This window comes from Ochotona princeps, chromosome 5, assembly GCF_030435755.1.
Source record: "Ochotona princeps isolate mOchPri1 chromosome 5, mOchPri1.hap1, whole genome shotgun sequence".
Lineage (NCBI taxonomy): Eukaryota > Metazoa > Chordata > Mammalia > Lagomorpha > Ochotonidae > Ochotona > Ochotona princeps.
Window position 1 is genome coordinate 39,391,743 of NC_080836.1, and position 22,979 is coordinate 39,414,721.

The 22,979-nt window shown below is 40.5% G+C and overlaps 1 protein-coding gene across 2 annotated transcripts in view; it reads right to left on the reverse strand.

Moving 5' to 3' along the window:
• Positions 1 to 457: 457 nt before the first annotated feature.
• The window catches only part of ACVR1 (activin A receptor type 1), a 125,208-nt gene continuing 102,686 nt past the window's right edge, over positions 458 to 22,979 (reverse strand). For both annotated transcript variants that reach the window (XM_058664496.1, XM_058664497.1), the window contains exons 6-10: positions 22,692 to 22,838; positions 16,350 to 16,625; positions 12,884 to 13,081; positions 2,494 to 2,624; positions 458 to 1,674 (exon numbers count right to left, since the gene is read on the reverse strand). In XM_058664496.1, the coding sequence (XP_058520479.1) occupies positions 1,540 to 1,674; positions 2,494 to 2,624; positions 12,884 to 13,081; positions 16,350 to 16,625; positions 22,692 to 22,838 (887 nt within the window). In that variant the 3' untranslated portion in view covers positions 458 to 1,539. The remainder of the gene's footprint in view (positions 1,675 to 2,493; positions 2,625 to 12,883; positions 13,082 to 16,349; positions 16,626 to 22,691; positions 22,839 to 22,979) is intronic.

Here is a 22,979-nt window from a genome sequence, read left to right on the forward strand (position 1 = left end):
CCTCTTACCTCACTGGACTGCTCTAAACCCCACCATTTGGATCATGTCACGCAGAAGTGAGAAATGCCAGGGACGGACTCTCTCAAGCAGCAAAATGGGAAGAACTAAGACGCCTTTGCACTCACCAAGGACCTACTACAAAACAAAATGCTTTGATTTCCTTCCTTCCATTTGCATTCACAATCTCCTTGGGAGAAAGGCAGGCCAGAGACTTCTGTTACCGTGATGTCAAAGCTGAGCGAAACCGAGGGGGGAAAAAAATCATCACAGCCAAAAGAAAAAGAGGAAATTTTCTAATATTAAATCCAAGCTGTTCAGATATCAGCATAATACCCTCAAGGTCAATACTAGAAATAAAAGCAAATGCAGTTTACAAATTCTGTGCATCTATTGCTTCCATACAAAAACACTTCATGTCACAGGGAGCTTTCTTACACATTGAAAAACAAATTCACTGTTTGACTTGAAAACAGTTTATTTAATTTATACAAATAACTACTAAATACAAAAAGTAGATTAAAACAAAATAGTTATTTTTTTCTGGCAGAGTTTAAATGCACATAATGGATAATTCCGAAGAAAATGCATTTTCCCCACAGCGTTCAGGACTAAAATTCTACTAAAATCTTTGCTTCTAAATCAGTAATATATTCGGTGGTGTCACATGGGTACTGGACTAAATACATTCTGCATATGAACTGAAAGAAGATTACAGTCTACACACATACAAATGTGAAGCACTTAAAATGTGAATTTAACTGATAATAAAAAGAAAATGTCCATTTCAGAGTATAGTGTTAAAAACATCTCGGTAATAAAATCATAAGACCACATAAAAATAAGCTTTAACATTTGCACACAGCAGTTTTATAAAAACTGCCACATGCACAAGTAATAAATAATTTGCAAAGTTGTATATAAACAATTCCTAATGTTCGGCATCATTGTAAACATCAGCACATGTGTAAAATGCAGCAAAGTCTGACATTACATTTTGTTTTGCCAAATTGAATTCCTATTATCCAAAGACAGGCCAGTGGAGTACGCAGCCAATGTTTTGGCAGGCTGGGTCTTTAAAATTAAGAGTAACAGTGCAAGTAAGGAATGCAAAGAATTCCTAGTGCAATAAAGAAGAGAAGCACAGGCAATATTGCTGATTAAAATTCACCACCTCCTTGAGATTCCCGTGGGGAGTGTCTAGGAGACCTGTGAAAGATATGCAAAGCCACTGTCTTAATGCCCAGATCTCTTTCAGGATTTCTCTGTGTTCCTCCAGTTCCCTACCTTTGCAGCAGTGTCAGCCCACCATTAGTTTCTGTGGTGTGAACAGTTCGTGAAATGCCCAGTTCGTAGTCATTGAGCGAGGTTAGGGTGGTTTTGGTGTCTCCCCAGCACACAGCTGGGTAGGTTATCTGCCTTGTCAGCGCAGTCATTTGGGAAGGGAGACAGCAATTCTGTTCTGACAGCCAGTCAGGCCAGCATTAGGTCCCAACTGGACAACAACAATGTCAAATCTTCCTTCTTGACATCGAGAAAATGTCAACAGTCAGTTTTCAATTTGTCTAGGGAATTATCAATTTTGGTCAAAGTCTTTTTGATGCGCAGAGCTGTGAGTCTTGCAGATGGATTTTGATACCAACATTCTTTCATCAGCTTGGCCAGAGAGGTTAGCGTCTGTGGAGAAAGGACACACATCCCATGACAAACTGGCTTGTTAGTGACCCTGGAAGTTGGTCAGGTGTCATGTCAGCTATTCTGAAGTCAAACCTTATGAAGTTAAAGTGCCATTATTTGTCCATCTTCTTTAAGCAAATAATCAAGGGCTTAACTGCTGATAAAGAAGCTGCCCGTAGGAGTTACATGGACTCTGTCCTTTGGACTAGCAGCTTACTTTATCAGGCAGATTACACAGGCGAGGTTATACCCCTTGACACATTTATGGACACTGAAGGCAGTAATACAAAACCAGAGATAGTACTGAAATTTACAAATGGGTCATTTCTCAGCGTCTTGGATTTTCTTCCACAAGCATGCACAGATTTCAAAACTTTCTATATCCAAACAAACATCATTTAATTCCATTTTCCATGAATTTTTGGAGTCCTTTAGTATTTATGAGTACAGGATCTTCAGCACTAAATAGCTTATAGTTAGAATTGCAGATATGTTGAGATGGAAGGGGATTAAAAGCATCACTCAAAATCTCATGGTTTACCCATGAAATTGTAGTCCTAGGGCTAGTGGCAGTAGGAATGAATGTCCTAATTCCTAAACAGTTAGTCAGTCACTTAGGTTCTTGTACATAGCGTCATTCGCCAACAAGATCTATTAGGCAGTTTTCCTGAATCTATGTAGCAAGATCTATGAGTCTGATACAAAAGAGGGGAAGAGAGGGCAACAGATATACGGGGTAGGTAACCTGGACACTTTGCCAGATCAAACTCGAGAGTTTTCAAATAGCTGAGGACAGCTCTAAAATTAACAGTCTCTTACCGGGTCTGAGAACCATCTGTTGGGTATGTTTGGCCTCTGTTGATCAACACAGACTACCTTCCTCATATCTTCAAAACTTGGGTCATTGGGAACCACATCGTAGAATGGAGGCTTATAGTCCTCCACTATACCTGCACAGGACAAGAATGGCGTTGGGTTAGCAAGGGAGGAGAGAATCCCCCAGCAATCCATCAGCGTTAACACAGGGTGTAATGGAACTGGGGATAGACCTGAAGGCCTTCCTCCAAGGTAGCTCAAGATACTACAGGTAGATTCTAAAGTAACTGGAGAACAAGACAATGTGTATTTACCCTGAAGGGAATGAAGAAAAGAGTAACTAACAGAAGAAAATACATGACCATTTCTCTTGTCATCACAGTTATTGAAAAAATTGCTTGTATCAGCTCTGATATGCCCAATAAAGCACAACAGGTCTAGGACAAAATTATCATGGGGTCAGAAAGAGATAAAACACCTAAAATAAAGTATAAGCACAGTCCTATGCTTGAGAGCCATCTTATTTACTCTCATGTTGAAGGCATAAAACAAAATGCAGACAGGGAAGTTTTATGGAAAGGCAGAGGACAAGGCAAAGAGTATGAACTCTTCCTTCAAACCTAAACAAATACAAAAGTAGCTGCTTTCAGTTTCACTCACTCAATAATTTCCAATAGTTTAGAAACTGTTTTTTCACCCAGTTAATGTCATACACACATTTTTTCACAAAGAACAGTAATTTCACAAATAAAACATTTAACAGTTTGTCTTTTTAAAATATAAAATGGGGCCCGGCGGCGTGGCCTAGCGGCTAAAGTCCTCGCCTTGAACGCCCCGGGATCCCATATGGGCGCCGGTTCTAATCCCGGCAGCTCCACTTCCCATCCAGCTCCCTGCCTGTGGCCTGGGAAAGCAGTTGAGGACGGCCCAATGCCTTGGGACACTGCACCCGCGTGGGAGACCTGGAAGAGGTTCCAGGTTCCCGGCTTTGGATCGGCGCGCATCGGCCCGTTGTGGCTCACTTGGGGAGTGAATCATCGGATGGAAGATCTTCCTCTCTGTCTCTCCTCCTCTCTGTATATCTGGCTGTAATAAAATGAATAAATCTTTAAAACAAAAAAAATTAAAAAAAATATATAAAATGGATTCTTTCTCCTAAACAATAGGTGAAATTCTTTTCTGCCAAAGACCACTGGATTTTTAAGACATCATTTATGGACTGTCACCTTAAAATTTAGCATGCTAGATTTTTTTTGAATCTTGAGTCCCCCCTGTGGTCAGACAGAACCAGATCAAATGGGCTCATGATACTCATTCGGGCCACAAGCCATGGGCATCCCCACACCTGTCCTTAGAAATGAGTATACGCTATTTCCTTTTGTTCATCAAAGACCTAGCAGTGGGGCCATTGAATTACTTCCCAATTCCCTTCCTCTGTGTTATTGTCTTCAATTCCAAGGGAGAAGGGTCTTGAAGGAACAGACACTGGAGGGGGTGAAGGGCAGGTGTGATGGCTCTACTGGCTAATCCTCTGTCTGGAAGTATCACCATCTCATATGGCCACCAGTTTGTGTCCTAGCTGCTCTACTTCCCATCTAGCTCCCTGCTTGTGGCCTGCAAAAGCAGTCGAGGACGGCCCAAAGCCATGGGACCCTGCACCCATGTGGGAGACCTGGAAAAAGCTCCTGGCTTTGGATTGGCTTAACTCCAGCCATTGCAGCCACTTTAGAAGTGAATCAACAGACGGAAGATCTTTCTCTCCCTCCCTCTTTTCCTCTTTCTATGTAACTCTGCCTTTCCAATAAAAATAAATAAATCTTAAAAAATAAAAGATGTGAGAAATACATAAAAAAGAATGCATGATTTTCAATTCTGCCCTAAAATAAACTTACTTTTTTAATTCCATTTTTTCATGAATTTTTACAACTCCCCTTGTAGATAAGAACTTGCTGGGGAAGCAGAGGGTCTCTGGGAAGCAAGTTAGAATTAAGTTCTCCAGTTCCTGCAAGCTATACGACAATCTTCAATCTCCTGCTCATTTATCACCCACCAGTGACAAACCACCCTCACAAATCCCATGTAAATACAAACCGCTTATGTCAAAGATTAGCTATGATAAAGAGCATGTGTTCAAGAAACACTGCAGGTTTTTTAAAATCTCATAAAGTCAACTAAGTAAGAGTTCATCTTAAAATGGAAAGTAGTCTAAATTATATTTTTAAAAAATTCAAGTTGATACACTTTCTAAATTCTAAAATAACCTCTCCACATTGCATAACTGCATGTGTAATGTGTATCAGTCAATGGATTAAATTCTTCCTAGGAAATCATAAATGGCTCAAATTGAGCATAAGCTGCTACTTTCAAAAGACTTAGAACATCTCATCTTAGTGGTCTGACCTACTTTTAAGGATCCTAGGATGCAGTCAAACCAAACTATCTTGATTCCTTTCAGTACTGACAAACACCCAAAATAGGACCATGCATGGGCCTGGAAAGGCAACTTACACCTTTTCCAGGGCTTTACACATTTAAAAAGAAACAGGAAGAGCTATGCCCTCACCAACTCTCCATTTTCTGAAACAGAATACATCTCCCTAACATAAAAGCCAGGTAATTGGGGGAAATTTCTCTGTCAGCACTGGCAGGTTTATGTGCAAGGAAGAATAACATATACAGTCTTCCACAAGTGAAAGAGAAAATAAATAGCATGGGTCTACTTGGTAATAGGCAACAATGAATTTCCTATAAATTTTCCCTGGTATGTGTTTTCCACATTTTATTCTTACTAAATGTCTCCATTTTTTTTTACAATTTATTTTTTATTGGAAAGTCAAGATTTACAGAGAAGGAGAGACAGAAAGATCTTTGATTCACTGGTTCACTCCCCAAACAGCCGCAATGGCCACAGCTGAGCTGATCTGATGTCAAGAGCCAGGAACTCCCTCTGGGTCTCCCACGTGGGTGCAGGGTTCCAAGGCTTTGGGCCATTTTGCAACTGACTTCCCAGACCATAAGCAGGGAGCTGGATGGAAAAAGATGCAGCCAGGATACGAACTGGTACCTGTGTGGGATCCTGATGCATGCAAGGCAAGGACTTCAGGCCACTAGGCTACCATGCCAGGCCCTGTTTCCATTTTTAACAAAAGGAATCAAGTTTATAAATTAAGACCAGTTCATAGATGATCACACCTCTTTTTTTTTCACACTGGCCTATGGCTGATGTTATCACACTGGATAGGCTTCTCCAGCATAAAAGTAACCTGGGATTAAACTGTAACAGTCATTTGGAACTTCCCCTGCTGAAAGGAAACAATCATTTCAGTCAGTCAAAAACACACTACACACCTATAGTGCGTAGAACATTAAAAATCCTGGTGGTGATAAAAATATAATACATGTTCACATTTCTCAAGGAGATTAAAAGACAAGTCCCTTTATTCTTTTTGAGATGATAGAAATCTTGTCAAAAAGAACCTTAACATTTTTCATCCCACTATTTTCTACCTTTACATATCCAATAGCAAATTAGGAGTTCTCACTACATTTTTATCTCTTGGCCCCATAAATTGATACAAAACCATTTTGATTGCCTAAACTTTGTGTGACAGGGGCTGTGCTTCACAGCAGTGACACAAAAATGAAAATAATCTGGCATTGGTGATAAGGATCAGAATAATGGGGAGAACAAAAGACAAGATTAACAATCAGCATTACAGGAAGGATCAAGGAGATGGGGGAGGCTGGTAGGCGTAGGATTGTGAGCTTTCCTGGAGTGATGGCTCATACAGAAAGGTAAGGAGCTGGCAGGGTCGAGAAGAGAGCAGGGAAAGAAAACAAGAAGGCAAAGGGGGCACTGTGGGGATGGAGAGGGCGTGGTGCCAGCACAGGGAGTTACCACGATCCTCCCATGCTGCAGAGAGGCAGCAAAGTTTCCTATTGCAGAAGCCACATGCAGGTGGTGACGGGCAGTGTGGGAGGAAGGCTGGGAGGTGGTGGGAGGAGAGGCCTGACTGCCAAGGCAGGCAGTGACTGACCTACAACTGTTCCTCATTTCGGTTGGAAAGTGACAACCGGGACATCCAGGCAAAAAAACCTGAACTCCAAGTCCTTTAAACGCAGCATCCAATGAGCAACTGCCAAATCGTGAGCCGGCAAAGAGGACAGCGTGAATTCAGGAAAGTGACTAAAAATAAAAAGTACTCCAAGTGCCAAATGTGTGGTACAAACAACAAATGTCACAAGCACGCTAGGGAAGAGGAGTAAGTACATGAACAGTGGTCAAGGGCAGAACTGCACCAAGCCTGGTCTTGCCCTTCCATGTAATGTCACTGTGACTCAAAGGGGCCATGGGGAAGAAGTCAGAAATTATTTATAACGTACTCCCCCACAGAACCTTTGCCTGAGTGTCTGATTTACACAATCATTTTCTTCCTGGGCATATCCCTAATCAAAAGTTCTCTCTTCTTTGGAGCAAACCTATTTTTAATCAAACAATATCTATCTCTTCCATTCATCTGCTTCATGATTCTGGGTTAACCATTTAGCTACTATGCAATAGTTTCCCAATACTTTCACAGCACATATCACAAAGCTGATGTGCATAGCACATGGGCATCTAACGACAAGAAACGTCACAGCAGCCTCTCTGCAATCAAGACTCTAGATTTAAGAGTCCTTACTTAGGATCTTGTCCATTGGCCCGGACCACCCATTCCTCGTCTCCCCCTTGCCTGCTGCATGTGGGTACAAATATCTGTTTTAAGTCTTCCCCTGTCAACACTCCAGCATATATCCCACTGCTCCCAGGAGGACTTTCTGAAGAAAAGGCAGGGTGATAAAAGCAAGAGTAGAGTTGGAAGGACAGTGCTGGCTCCTGCCAGGTAAACTAAACGTAAACTACTTGACATGACAGCTATAACCTCATCCCTCTACCTCCCCTGCAATTCATGATCACGGGGAACCACAGAGGTTACTCAAACCTTCTTTGTGCTAAAACTGTGATATTAATTCCCACTACTTGCATTCTTCTTGATGTAACACAATACAAGTCAATGGTTTATACATTACTGTGTGCTCAACTCCTACTAAAAATATCCATCAATATTACTGCAAGTCACGGAGCAGGGGGTAAAAGCTTGAGGCTGCTAGGTGGCCATTTCCTGAGTTAAACAAGTAACAAGGTACCATAGACTGTGTATATTCCCCAAATCTAGAGGGGGAAAAAGCACCCCAAGAATCTCAATTGTTAGTAGGCTATGAGGAGAACAAAGTACCATCAAGGAATGCTGTAGCTATCACAAGCTTTAAACTGCCAACACCAATTTTGCTCTTAAAGATGCAGAAGAGTGGTAGGAACCCAGCTGCATTCAGTGAAGTGCTGCTAGTGCAGGTTACTGCAACATGAGGTCTGCTGGCTGGGTACCTTCTACTCCTCTGCAGCTCCAGATCACAGACACTAAATGCCAGTATATGATGGAGTGGAAAAGAAAAAAAACCTTCCCTCTTACCCTATCTGTATCCTGTCCAGCCTCTGACCTGAAGGTTATCCTAAACACATAACCACAACTTGGCCTGGCGGTGTGGCCTAGTGGCTAAAGACCTCGACTTGAATGTGCCAGGATCCCATATGGATGCCAGTTCTAATCCTGGCTGCTCCACTTCCCATCCAGCTCCCTGCTTGTGGCCTGGGAAGGCAGTCAAGGACGGCCCAAAGCCTTGGGACCCTGCATCTGCATGGGAGACCTGGAGGAACTTCCTGGCTCCTGGCTTTGGATTGGTGCAGCTCCAGCCATTGCAGTCACTTGGGGAGTGAATCATCAGACAGAAGATCTTCTTCTCTCTCTCTCTCTCTCTCTCCTCTCTGTATATCTGACTTTGCAATAAAATAGAATCTTAAAAAAAAAGAACCACAACTATTTCAATAAACACTGAAATTTTTCCTCAATGTGATTCATCGTTTTGTTCAAATCTTAATACATTAAAGAGATGAATTACAATCATGAGACCCCGTTGGATATTAGATTGTGAAGAAAATGAGGGTTGTCATGGTTTCTGTACACAGCCTATGGTGCCTGAGGAACAGAAGCACACGCAGTTCCCTGGCAAGCTCAAGGATTAACTACAAGAGCTTTTTCTAAAATATGCATGCCAAGCATAAACTTATTCTACCAAGTATTTCCTAGTCCCCAAACCATAAGAGGTGCAGCTTGGCCAACAAGAATTTGTCTATGAGATTACAAACAGCTTTTGACACATTTTAACACTATTCCATTACAGAGTGATCAAAGCCAGTAACAATGAGACAAGAGTGTATCCACAGAGCCTTCCTGTGGGCAATGGGGAGGGAAAACAAATATGGAATCAGGAGATGCTGTAGCATAATGAGAAGCAGGAAAGGATGATTGAGACCTGCAAGCTCTTGGGCAGCCTTCATCACCCATTTCCCATGGAAGGAGACTAACACCGAATAACTCAATGATATACCAGACACACACAAGGTACCTTACCTGCTTTTTCCCACTTGATCACCATAACCCTTGAAGTGAAGCTGTATTTTATTTATTTAAGTGATCTATGTTCTATATTTAATGATGAAACATAGAAATGAACGGATCAGAGAGAAGGGCCAGGATACCCAGAACATAGAGGCTACAGTGTGCTGCTTACTCTGCCCTGCTTCCACTGGGCCCAGAAGAAGCAGCACGCAGCCCTGGGAGGTGTCATCCACACAGGCCTCAGGGATACCCACAGAGAGTTAGGCGAAGGAACAGCACGGGTGGGTGTGACCTTTTCACATCCTACAGCACCAGGGCTGCCCTATCTTCAGCAGACATGTGGCTGTACAGTCTAGATACCCTGTCCTTCCAAATCTTCTACAATCAGAATTGCATATACTCAGATAGGAACCTTGACACGATCAATCCTAGAAGCTATAAATCAGAAATTTGGGGGAGGGTGGAAACTAAAGTCTAAGTTAGTTCTGTGGGTTAGTCTGATACAACCTCCAGATTGAGGATTTACAAACCCCAAGGAATCCTCTGCCCTAAGTCTGTACAATAAATTCGCAAACAAAGGGGGATAGAACTATTTTCTATCAATTCCAAATTCAATGTCAAACTATAACACTGGAATGATTTCAAAAGACACTATTGAGAATGTTCAGATGTAAAAATGGACTTAATTCTCATTTCCTATTCAGAAACAGCGGCAGGTTTATTAGTAGCAGCAAATAAATATAAAATTCCAATAAAAATACAAACTGTAACTTTTTTATGCTCATGATTCACTTGAGGATCTATATTGCTCCAAGAGAACTATCTGGTCATCAATTTTTATAATAGAGTCAGAAACTCAAAAGATGCATAATTGTAATGACTTTCTTAAGACAGTCATACATTTAAATGAGGTACATTTCATATGCAATGATTTAAAATATATGTATATATATATGACAGTTACTAAAACGAGTAAGAAAGTAAAACAGGTACATTACACCCTGGGGTGAGGGCAATATTATAAATTAAAACAACTTTCATGGAAAGCAATTTGGCAGTATGTGTCAAGTCATAAAAACATTCCCACTCTTCGACCTCTTAAGTCTACTTCTTCGTCAGTTAAGAATTAATCCCCAAATGCAGAACATATATACACCAAATGACTGCTATAGGCTGCAAAAGGAAGAGATGGGATATACAAAATACCATGCGATTATTAAGAAATAGAGACTACTTAACATTAAAAACACAAAAATTAAAGATGATACAAAATTATATCTGCATTCTGATTACAACTGAGTATTTAAAACATGTGCAAATAAGTCAAAAGAAAAATGTTGAGAGATTATCACTTTCTATACAAATAAAAGGTTTTTTTAAAAAAATATGAGAGTAGAATTCTTCTTAGCTTACACTCTATGCAAATTTTCTTATTTGGGAAGAATTATTAAAATATATTATTAGTAGCCAGGACTATGGTGCAATGGTTTGGGCTGCTGCCAGGACACCAGTGACCCATGTGAGCACTGGTTTTCATTTCTGGCTTCCATTTGTGATACGGCTTCCTGTTGATGTGCCTGGGAAACAGCAGAAGATGGTCCACGTCGCTGGCCCCCAGTCAGCCATATGGAAGAGCCAGATGGAGTTCTTGGAGCCTGGCTCTGACCTTGTCCAGTCTTAGCACTTGTGCTATTTGGGGAGTGGACCAGTGGATAGAATATACATCTGTCTATTTCTGCCTTTCAAATATGTTTTTAAAAGTATTTCAAAAATATTACTATTAGGAAAACAGACTTGCAAGCAGTATTAAACACTTGCAGTTTTAAATTTAGATACACTGATTTGTGGCTGTGTATCCTTACATGCACATCAATATTGATAGAAGAGAGATCAGAGAAAAAGAAAAGGAAAATAGCAAATCAGTCACTTTCCAAGGCCAGTAGCTGAATTTAAATGACACATAGCATTCTCTTATTTTCCCCCTAACAACCAAGCCCCACCACAGACGAGAAGAACTCATCCCACAAAATTGTAAGGATTACCTAACAGCTTACATGATGAGGAAATCAATAAATCAAACAATCATCAAAGCATTTTCCCTTTCTGTAATTTTCCCCAAATTTATTGAGTACAACAACTAGCAAAGAGGCCACCATTTGTTGAGCTAAATTTTAAACAAACAATTCTCATTTTAAATGTACTACTATTAGTCACAGTTGATCTTTTTAAAGCCTTCCCGATTTATGCCTGCTACACAGGGAGAGGGCTTGCAACATGAGGTGTTACAAAGCTCTGATAGCTCATGTCTCCAAGCAGACCTACTGATCTATGTTCTAATACACCCAACAGCTGGAAAGGCTACTGTCCCGGCTGTGGAAGGCCAACCTTGACTTCACTTGGGGTAAATTCCCCCATCAAACAGTTTATTCCAATAGTGTTCTTTCTCTAATTGTCTATTAATGTAAACAAATTAGAATTTGGGTCTTTCACCTTTTTTCCCCCAGTTCCAAGGCCTCCAGAATGATCAGACAGAGAGTTAGGAAATGAAGTCGATGTGCAATTTCAGGCAAAGTTCAGCACCATATAAGTCAGCAAAACAATCTCTCTTTTGCAAACAATTCTCAAGACACTTCAAAGGTACAAATTGCAAGGCAGTAGTTCTCCAGAATTGAGAAACAAATTACTAGGAAAATGTTCATGAGTCCATAAAAAACAAGTACTCGAAAAGAACTGTCAAGTTACTATCCTGTATGTTTAATCTGAAACACTTGCTACTTGCTTTAACACCCTCAGGATTTTTCAAAGCAGACACATTCTGCTATTACAAAAAAAGCTACCAAGAAGGCATGCCAGTTTTAATTACTGTACACTAAAACTATATTAAATCACTCAAATTTCACTTTCCTCATAGAATCTCCTAATCTCTGCCTATGATATTCATGAAAACCACCACTGCCCCATCAATGTTAAGTATGAAGAAATTCCAAGTGAAAGCTAGGATGATAAGGCCAGCATGCTTTATTTGTTTAACTCTTCAAGTCCAGAATTCCTATGGGTCACAGGAGGATAAAATGTAAAACATCTTTTGGAAATGAATACTGATCTAAATATATGGCATTTTCTTCTGTTTCCTGGACAAGCTTTGGATACACACTTAGCAGAATTAAAGTTGCAGTTATGAGGCTATGAACAGGTTTGTCAAGCTGATTCAAAGGACTGAGCTCTAAAAATTATTTTGCAAGTAGTTAGTGCATGCCCATTTTGAGTTAACAGTGCTATAAAAATAAAATACACTTAAGTTCATCAAAGTATTTGTGGTTAATTTAGGTGCAAAAAAAGGACAAGAGTGAGGATTGATTGCAAGAGATGTGTGCAGTATGCCGTATGCAGTTTCATAGAATGACTTATAAATAAATCAATTTAAACCACCTATGGAGGAATTTCTGAATCTGACTCAGAAAAAGTGACTGCTGAGTGCCAAAATGAAGCCTTCTCTCCTTAATCCAAACTCATAAAAAAAAAGACTAACACAGACAAATTCACTCTTTGGTTTACTTGAACACTCCTTTCAAGCTAATCTGATCTTTTAGGAAAAACAAGGAAGGAATGAGAGTGGGAAGGCAAAACAGGAAGAAGGAGTAAGGAATAAAATACGGGCTTAGACAAAGAAAATCCAAGAAATAACTAAATCCTTTCAAAACTATTGCTTTTCAACCATCATTTCCTTGAGCTCCTAACAATGCCTTTCACACCACCTGTCATAAACAAACAAAAAAAATACCTAACCCCAGACAGGTATGATTCCAGAAGCAATGCAGACTTCCCTTTTGCTTCCTTAAAGGTATCAGTATCTAGGGACTTGGAAGGGGATATATAGTATCAAATCAGATACTTACCATTGCTCAGCATACGCCTGGCCACTTCCCACAAAACAAGGCCAAAGGCCCAAATATCAACCCGCTTGTAAGAATCAAAGCAATCCACTTGGATGGTTTCATCTAGAACTTCGGGGGCCATGTAGCGCTTGGTGCCTACCCGGGGGTTATTTCCCACATCAAGCTGATTGGTGCTCTGGGAATGCATGACTGCTAAGCCTGAAAAAAAGAAGAAAACCTTGTTATCACTTCATATCTTCTCAGGGGTCGTTGAAGGATTTTAAAGCAATCTCAATTAAAAAGCCCTCTTGCAGGCAGGTTGGGCTTTGCCGCAGCAGCAGCTAGAAAGTACTGGGACTGGGGTCAAGTCCTGTCAAGCCAGACAACAAAACCACCTGCAGAGTGTGAGATCTGGGGCTGGGAATGGGCCCATTGGGGAGACTGTGGGCACCTCTCTGATGGGCTGCGACTCCCACTAATAAGCATGAGAACCAAGACTGGAGGCAGGTCTGGCTGGAAAGGCAGCAGCACCCAATGGCACAAGTATGGACTAGAGGGTGGAGTCGATTGGGCTGAGTTAGGCTTTAGTGCCCAACGATGTACATGAAAGCTGAATGGGATGTGGGACAGACTGGATCAGTCCAATACACATACTGGCAGGCAAAGGTTCCAGAGCTGGGGGCTGGTCCAGTGGGGATTTTTGGGGTCACTCTGACTGGGCTGCAGCTCCCCCTGGGGTACATAAAGGCTGAGTGTGTGGTGGGTAGGGTTAGGCTGGGCCACAGCACTCGTTGGCTTGCAGAGGAAGAAGGGCAGAACAAACTGATCAACTATTCTGTGAAACTTGACAGCAAACTTCTGGGCGAAGGGAGACTCTGAGGTGAACTATGTCATGTCAACTAACCTTGGGGATTTCCTCGTCCTTGGAGCAGCGATACGAACAGCATCTCAGAACTATAGAAACCATTTGAACAGAACCCTCAGAACATGCTCCACAACGGGGACCCTGGGATGACATCGGATACTGGGCAGGCTGGGTGTGGCCTCTCCCATTGTATCCTCCCCTCTCCCAGTTACAAGAAGAAAGAGAAAAAAAAAAAAAAACACCTTCTTGTGGGTTTACATGGTCAGTAAAAGGACTCAGGCCAGAAACCTTCTGAGGCTACTAGGATAATATACAAACTTCTGAGAGCAAAGAAATGTGCCTAAGTGGTAGACCAACACATTAAACACACCACCACAGAGATATAACGCAACGCCAAATTTTAACAATTTCTAAATCTAGGTTCTGAGAATTTAAGTAATCATTATAATACTCTTTTAATCTTTCTGGTATTTCTGATTTTTTAATAAGAAGTGAGAAAAGTAACTAGAATACTGGTCTTTTCTTAATGAGTAGTTCCTAGGTTCTGGGTGTTAACGTAAAATGTTATATACAATCTTACAGGAGCTTTTCCTGTACCATATCATCTACCCCCTGATTCATGCCTCCTTTACACAGATTGTCACGCCAGCCCATGTATCTAACTGGAAGGCTGCCAGCCCAAAGCAATGTAGCTGGTGCATTAATTAGCTGCAAATCTCTCCTGCCCCTCCCTGCTAAGGCAAACCAAAGACAAGAGCTGCCTCAATCTGCCATCCTTTCCAGATCCCTGGATTATAACAGCAGCTACCATTTGAATTCTTATTATTTGCCAGGCATTTATAATAATCTCCCAATCTTATCAGAATTATCTGAGGTTAGTCCGGTTCCACAAGTAATACATGAGCACACTATTACGAACATTTCAAACACTGCAGAAGTACAGTGAATGAGTCAAAAGCTGGAGCTCTCTCGCTAAGGTCACCTGCCTCTGTCACTCAGGGGGCATGGTCAGCACTGGGGCCAGGTAGATAGGTAAAGAGACTTGTACAAAAACAGAGTAAATAACAGGAAAGTCAGAGTTCAGACCCAAAACACTCGGGCTCTAACAGCCATGGAATAAATAGAGTCTATTATACAACAACTAAAACCAACGGTGAAAAACTTTTAGGCCTCATTCTTTCAATGCTTGTTCTATATATTTTTCTTCTCATACTTGGAAAACACTGTATTTTCTTCATGTGAAAACCAAAACCTTAAAATGAGTCAAGGGAAGTATATTTGCCTAATATATTAAATATCTTGTGTTTAAAAACAAACAAAAGCAAACTACATCATTTATGAATTATCTATAATAGTTTTACAATTAAAGTTAACTTTGTCTAAACCTTGATCAGTCTAACAATAGATGCAATGATATGAATGTAAACCACTTTTTTTTAATCTGGCAGAGTAAAAACACTCAAGAGTCCAATTAATGAATAACCGACACTATAATTCAGTTCTGATTAGCAGTCAATATTCTAGGATGAATATGGATTTATATATAAAAAAATCACCATGGGGCTGGCCCCGCAGCATAGCCAGACAAGCCTCTGCGCATGGTACCAGCATCCCATATGGGCACCAGTTCTTGTGCCAACTGATCTACTTTGGACCCATCCAGCTCCCTGCTTACAACATGGGAAAGCAGCAGAGGATGGATCAAGTCCTTGTGCCCCTGCACCCATGTACGAGATCTAGAAGAAGCTCCTGGCTCCTGGCCTCAGGCTGGCCCAGCTCTAGCCATTATAGTCATTTGAGGAGTAAAATTTGCCTTTCAAATAAAAATAAAAACTTTATTCAAAAGTCACCATAAATGAAAATAACCGTATTTACATTGTAATTAATATGATATTGAAAATCACCCAAACACCCTAAGAATGACAGACCCTAAACAAGATCAGGAGCCAATTATTTGGGGAGTGCTCTCTCTTTCTCAAATTGACAATTTTGTCTTAGTCATAGAAAACCATTTCTAAAAGGAGCTCATTCCATGGACTATTTAATTACACACTTACTTTGTGTAATTGTTATTAAAATCAGAACACAACAGTGCTAGCTGCATCTGAGGAAGAAAAAGGATGGGGTTGACTGAATAAGCCTTGATGGGACTTTCCAGAGAAATGGGAGGGTCTGCAGCTCAAAAGGGATTTGAGCTTTATATAGTAATTATCAAAACCCTGAGAAAGTACTAAAGATTTGTGTAATTTCATGGTATTTAAATTTACCTGGAAGGAAAGAAAGAAAAAAAATTCCCTTGCTCATGATACAGCAATGAAGATACTGAAGTTGTTTAAGCGTTCTTTCATCCTTAATTGACTTTGCAATGTACCAGAGATTAAGGAAAACTGACACACGCAAGGTGAATAGATGGCCAGATAAGCAATAAAGCTTAGGAATAGCTACTTGTTAATGGGAGCATTTAGGTGGCACATATACTGTTGTTCAAGATAAAGTTATTTCAATTTTTATGCATGCTTGAAATTTTTTACAATAACTTGTCAGCAGAAAGAAGTTTAATCTGATTAAGCATTGGAATGCATTAAAAGTGAAAAAGGTAACTAAATACTTTAAGAAATTTACCCAAATCTGCTATGCAGCACTGTCCATTTTTCTTCACTAGAATGTTTTTGCTTTTTAAATCCCGATGGGCTATGGCTGGTTTTCCTTGGGTCCCAAATATCTCTATGTGCAAATGTGCAAGACCACTAGCTATGGACAGCACTATTCGAAGGCAGCTGACTGTATCCAGAGTAGTGAGCTGAAGATAGTCGTACAAGGATCCCATCTCATGATAGTGTGTAATTAACCACAGCTGAGTGCTGGAGTGTCTTGATGTCATGTCTGAAGCAATGAAACCTGCAGAGAGCAAGAAGAAAGAAACAGTGAGGATTCCACCCCGTAACCTTTAGTGTCTGCAAATAATGCTATACACTCAAGACATCAGTTGTTTAAAACGACTGACCAGTTTCCATGACAGAAGGTGTACAGATGGATCAACAGGGAAAAAAATGACATTTATTCCTTAGATGGGAAACTGCTAATGAACAGGAAACTTTCACATTCCTTTCCACTGTAAGTGGTCATTTTTTAAAACCATTTCACATTGCAGTATGATTCAACCTGGAACAGAATCTTTGTGCTCAGCCATAAGGATGGCACAAAACTCTTAACCACAGTAATCTTCCAAGCACACATCATTCACCTATCTCATTCAAAACAGGAAGCCTGGAGCCTCGATACATAGACTCCACTTCAGACTCTATCTGTAACTTGTCCTATAATATTGGGCAGCTTAAACAATCTCCGGTTACTTCTATGTGGGCATAACATAAAGAGGAGAGCTTATATCAAAAGACAGATTCATCAAAGAAACAAAGAATTAAACACAAAACACACTTACGATGTTATTTTTCAGCTACACAGAAAAGCAAAGATGATCGTGTTTGGTGACTGGAAAGGACAGGCAGGCATATATAAAGAGGGAATATAGGCACAATTATGTATAATACACATGTACAAAGAGCAACATGAGCCTGGAGAGGCAAATCTTAGTAATTCAGACCTGATTTCCATCAACAAGCATCAATAGAACCAGTCTCGCCTCAAGAGAAATCAGATGTTAACATACATGGCCAACACAGAATGATTTTTTTTTCCAGACATTCTGAGGGGGTACTTGATATTTCCTTTAGGAACTCTTCATCTTTAATGACTTTCTCGAAAATAAATACAAACTATAAAAGCAGCACTCAAAAGAGATTAAATTGCTATTGTGTATTTATGTGACCTCTACCGACCTCTTCCCCAAAGGACAAGCAGCCTCTGAGTCAACAAATTAACAAATTTTTATTTTCTCACCTTCCCTAAAAATCATGAATTTTAAAGGATTTGTCTGTTAATTATGCTACAGACTCTCATGAACAATGGCTTTATCTCTTTAATTGTCCAATTACGCTTTCCAACATGTCTGGCAAGCTTATGCCCTAACAGTTCCTTTTGCAGGGAACACCCTTTCCCTGGGAGCAGGGCAGACTCCCAGACCTTTGGCAAGTCTTAGTTCAAAACCAACTTCATCTAAAAGGCTGGTCCTGACCACCACCTGGATGTTCTCCAGCCATTCTACATATCCCTTACAATGGCCTGCTTTCAGGAAAAATGGTGTTTAAAGAAGCAGAAATTTCTTCAGCAGTTTATCGCTCAAGAATGAATTATAAACATTCAATGTTTCCCAATGCCAGAGCATATTTGTGGGATGTGTATGTCTTGAGTTAAAGCATTTTGCTGGGGGTGAGCGCTGAGCCCAGTAGTTCAGATGCTCACACCCCACATCCAGCTCCTGATTGTAGCCTGTCTGCCATGCTTCCTGCTGTTGCAGACTCTGGACTACTTGAATAGTAATAGCTCAAGTAACTGGGCTGCTGCCACTCGTGGAGGTAACCTGGATTGTGCTCTGAGCTCCTGGCTCGATTCAGCCTAGTTTAGGTCACTATGTGCTCTTAGAGTGCTTGCTTCCCACCTCACCATCTCTCTCTCTCCCTCCGTCCCTCTTTCTCTGTCTCTCAAAATAATAATAATAATAATAATACATAAAACAGTACTTTACTGTAAGAAGAGGTTGAGCAGATGCCTTAAATTTGAATTCTGGCATAGCCAATGGATGTGTTCACAATAGGGAGAGAAAGTGAGTAGAGCAAAAGCCTCTTACTTAGCAGCCATTCATCCCCCTAGGCTCCTCAAGAGGTTAAACAAAATCCAAAACCATATGTAAGTGCAGCAGTACAGGGTCATCAGTACAAGGTTATCAGTACCCTTGTGAGCCCTTACTGGCAGTGCTCCTAGGAATGAGTCATCTCCTGGGCAGGTTTCACAGTCAAGGTGTGGGTCCACCACATAGGACAGCATGGTTGTGTGGCCTCACAGCTGTAGCACTAGATTTGCATACTGACTCCACCACGTCAGGGTTGGGTCATTTTGCCCAAATCACATAAAATGTCTACCTCAGTGCCCTCATTTCCAAGATAAGGATAATATCAATATGTTTGTAAAAGTAAAAAAATTACTTCATGCAAGGTGCTTAGTATGATGACCAACCACTAATAAGTATTCAAGAATAATTGCTGATTGAAGTTTTTAATAAATAGTTCAGCTAAAACAAATGAAATCGTTCAGCTAAAACAAATGAAAAATATTTGTAATTTCGTATCATACCATTTTGGGGTAAAATCCTTTACTTACTGATCTCAAAAATTTTATTCAACAGCTATGCAGCAACTTTCAAGAGCACATGATAGTTCTGGAAGTACAAATGCTGACAATGGTTGTATAACATGTACTGAACACCATTAAACTATATGTTTAATATTGTCAACATGGCAAATCTTATGCTATGCATACTTGTTAAAAGTTGAGAACAATATTTCAGAATGAATTTCCCATATTAACCTCCTCAGTTTTAGTAATGAAGAAAGGAAGGTTGATAAAAATGTAACTCTGACAAAAAGTTAAGAGCAGGGTCTTATACCTGCACTGAAATTTGCATCCCATTTCCCAAGCTCCCATGCTAATGTTCTTGCTATCACATGACACAGAGTAGCATGAATCAATCATGTATCTGTTAATTGCCACACCAGAAGGAAGAGATGAAATTCAAACTTGTCCATTTGAAGGACTAGTTTTTACTAGGTTAAATTAGGATGCTCAACAAAGAGGACCCAGGATTTTGTACATATATGTAGAAGTCTGAAGTGGTTAAGTTAAAAAATTGTATTTTATGTGCAAAATTAGCATGGTTCATCCATGCACGGATATCTTGGATAATCCATCCAAGGAAGATCACTAAATGCAACCTAATGAAACTAATATCCTCCATGTGCTAACAGAACCACTGGTGGGGTATGTAATTTAATTATGTCTTGGAGAAGGCTGCCTTTGCAACTCTCCTGAGTCAGGGGAATCATGACTGACAATTCAAGCACAATATGCTTTGTAATAGAAAATAAAATGAACTCTGAAAATAAAATGAACTCTGAAAATAAAATGAACTCCCAGATAATAAAGCATGAAGAAAAAGTTTAACACAACAGGGTGGACATTTAGATCAGCTTTCTCTACTGACACAGAAAGACCAAAGCACATGGCTATGATTATGATGGGGATAGAAAAGACCATGGGGCACCGCACATTTCGCATCAGTGCAGCTCCGATCATTGTGGCCAGCCATAAGGAGAGTGAATCATCGTATGGAAGGTCCTCCTCTCTCTCTCTCCTCCTCTCTGTATACCTACCTTTCCAATAAAAATAAGTAAATCTTTTAAAAAAAAATCTCAGGAATTCAGAATTTTCACAGATCATCGAATAATAAAAAATGGATACTGCTTCAGCCTCTGTGATCAAATGAAGGGAACCTAACTTCCCACATATGAACCATGTGGCAAGGTGCCTTTCAAATACTTCTTGTCGGTCCAATTTAATAAATATTTACTGAGTGCAACCTCGTAAAGATATTGAACTGAGCAGTGGGTGTGAATGCAAAAACAATCTAAATGACTTTTGCCCTTGGTGTACAACAGGGTGGTATCACAGGTCATTAAACCTGAGTGCATGGATAGAGACTAACCGCGTAGCACAGCAATACCTGCAGAGTTTTGCTCAATGAGTCTTTAAATTCTGTATTAAAAGTAATGCATGAATGTGACTTTCCTTGCATGTGTCTCAGCCCTTCTCACAATTCCCAAGAGCATGTGCCAATATTAAGACAATATAAAGCATGTGCCCACTAAGGATAATTGTACTATTGAGTGATTCTCACTACAGCACGGCTTCTAATACAAACAACTCTAGATTTGTTGCTCGATCTTAGCCCATTCCAGTGTCAGAGGGACACTGAGATCTTGTAGATAATTCTAACTATAGATAAATCTTAGCCTCATACACTCACTCTGGAATCTAAGAGATAAACCCACCGCTATATGACCATCTGGCACACTACAGGGGAGAGCACAAGCTTGTGGTTAAGAGTTGGGCTGTCCAGTGTGATGCCCAGTGCTATTTAATTTCTCTGGGTATTAATTACTTCATCAGGTCAAACTGGGAGAGTAACAGCAGCAAACCTCTTTTGTTTATGGTGAAGATGAAGAGAGATATGCTTAAGGCAGCGTTTACTGCACAGTAACCATATTAACTTTTGTTGTTAATACTGTCACTGTTGTCACCCATAAGCATGTTCCTAAAACACAAGTCAATGGGGCATGGCACAGTGGCCTAGTGGCTAAATCCTCACCTTGCACACACCGGGATCCCATACGGGCCCTGGTTCGTGTCCCAGCTACTCCACTTCCCATCCAGGTCCCTGCTTGTGGCCTGGAAAAACAGCACAGGATAGTCCAAAGCCTTGGGACCCTGTACCCACATGGGAGACCAGGAAGAGTCTCCTGGCCCACTCGGGGAGTGAAACAGCAGATAGGAGATCTTTGTCTTTCCTCCTCTCTGTAAATATACCTTTCCAATGAAAATAAAGATTTAAAAAAAAGTCAATGTGTGGTAAGACTGACAGAGGAGGTACAAAGCAAGGCAGTGTAGAGAAACACAAGTAACTCCACTGGGACAAATACGACGGAAACTGAGAAGTTTTGAAGGAGGAAGAGGTAGTTGGTGAGTAGGAAGGGGATAATGGATGCTCAAGCACAACAAGTACAAAAACAAAGGGATCTAAATGCTGTGGCAATTCCAAGGAACAGCAGATATTGGCAGCTGCTGAATGTGGGCATATCTGAAGATAAAACTTAAGAGATTCCTAAAGTACGGGACCTGGAATGTCAGGTCCAGAAGTCATAAACGTTACAAGCAATTTGAGAGCCAGCAAAAGACATTCTGAAGCAGAATTATCTGCTCCAAAATGAAAGGCAACTCAGTGTGGAGAGATGGTTTAGAGTAGGAAGACTGATGGCAACAAAGCAAGTGAGGAATGTTAACTTTAAGACTAGGACCCAAGAGAAAAGGCAAAGAAAAAGCAGGAAACCAACAGCAACAGCCCAATTCTGAGGCGAAATATCTCCAGCAGACCATTGAAGCAAAGTTTTGGACAACTGTCAAGTCATTATTTGCAGACAACTTGACTCAGATTTAAAACTAAATTGGCAGTGCTGAAATAGAAAAAAATTATGGCAATGGCCTTCCTATAAACCAGACCTAATCCAACAGCCGGAAAGTGGCCAGCACAATTCTATGCAGAGTTCAATTCACTACAAATTTTCTATCTACTACTAAAGCAGAAGTGCAGGCTGCATCTGCCATACACTATTAGTGTAAGCACATTCAGGGAAACGTTTTCAAAAACACAGAAGCTGACAAGCCCAAGGTATAAGCTCACCCCTTTACACTGCCACTGCAGCATTTCATGGGTACTTTCTAAATTTTACAAATATTGCTAAGCTGTAGTTTCCAAATTAAAATGTATGCTGAATCCCTCTATAAATCTGGTCTTCAAAAACGATGCCTAGTTTGAAGGAATGTGCATTTAATTACAATGTCCCTGGGAGCTGTGAATCTCTAGGAAAGAGTCCAAAGATCTTTCTTAGTTTGATTCAAGTAATAAATATTCAAAAAGGGTTGGACTAAGTAGAGCAACCCAAGAAGCCTTGAAGTGAATGATAAGGGGCAAATTTCTGTTGTTTAAATAACGATCTGCAGATGTAGGAATAAGAATGAGCAATAACGGATTTCCTTTTCGTCATTCAGAGAATCTTTAAACTTATTTGCAGACTTCAACAAGAAATTCATGCTGAAACTAAACAGTACATAAACACTGAGGATTCCTGCATGGCTTTGCAGAGGAAACTCAAAATTCACATTCACCGACACAGAGGGCCAGGCGCAGGCAATTATTTCTCGACACAACGAATGTAGGATTGTCACTGGACTTACCTAAAATATTTTCATGCCTCAGCATCACAGTGTTATACAACTCTGTTTCCCTGAACCACGACTTCTCGTCTCGGGAGGAGAAGATCTTCACGGCGACATTTTCCCCTTGCCAGCTGCCCCTCCATACCTCACCGTACCTGCCTTTCCCTAGGGAAAGCAAACATGACACGTTGAGCAGGGACACACAAGAGGCAGCTAGTCCATGGGTTCATTAGAGAAAAGTCAATAAGCCTAGGGCCTACAACTCTTCACTTCCTTCTGTTTACCAGAAAAATTCAATTTGGGGAT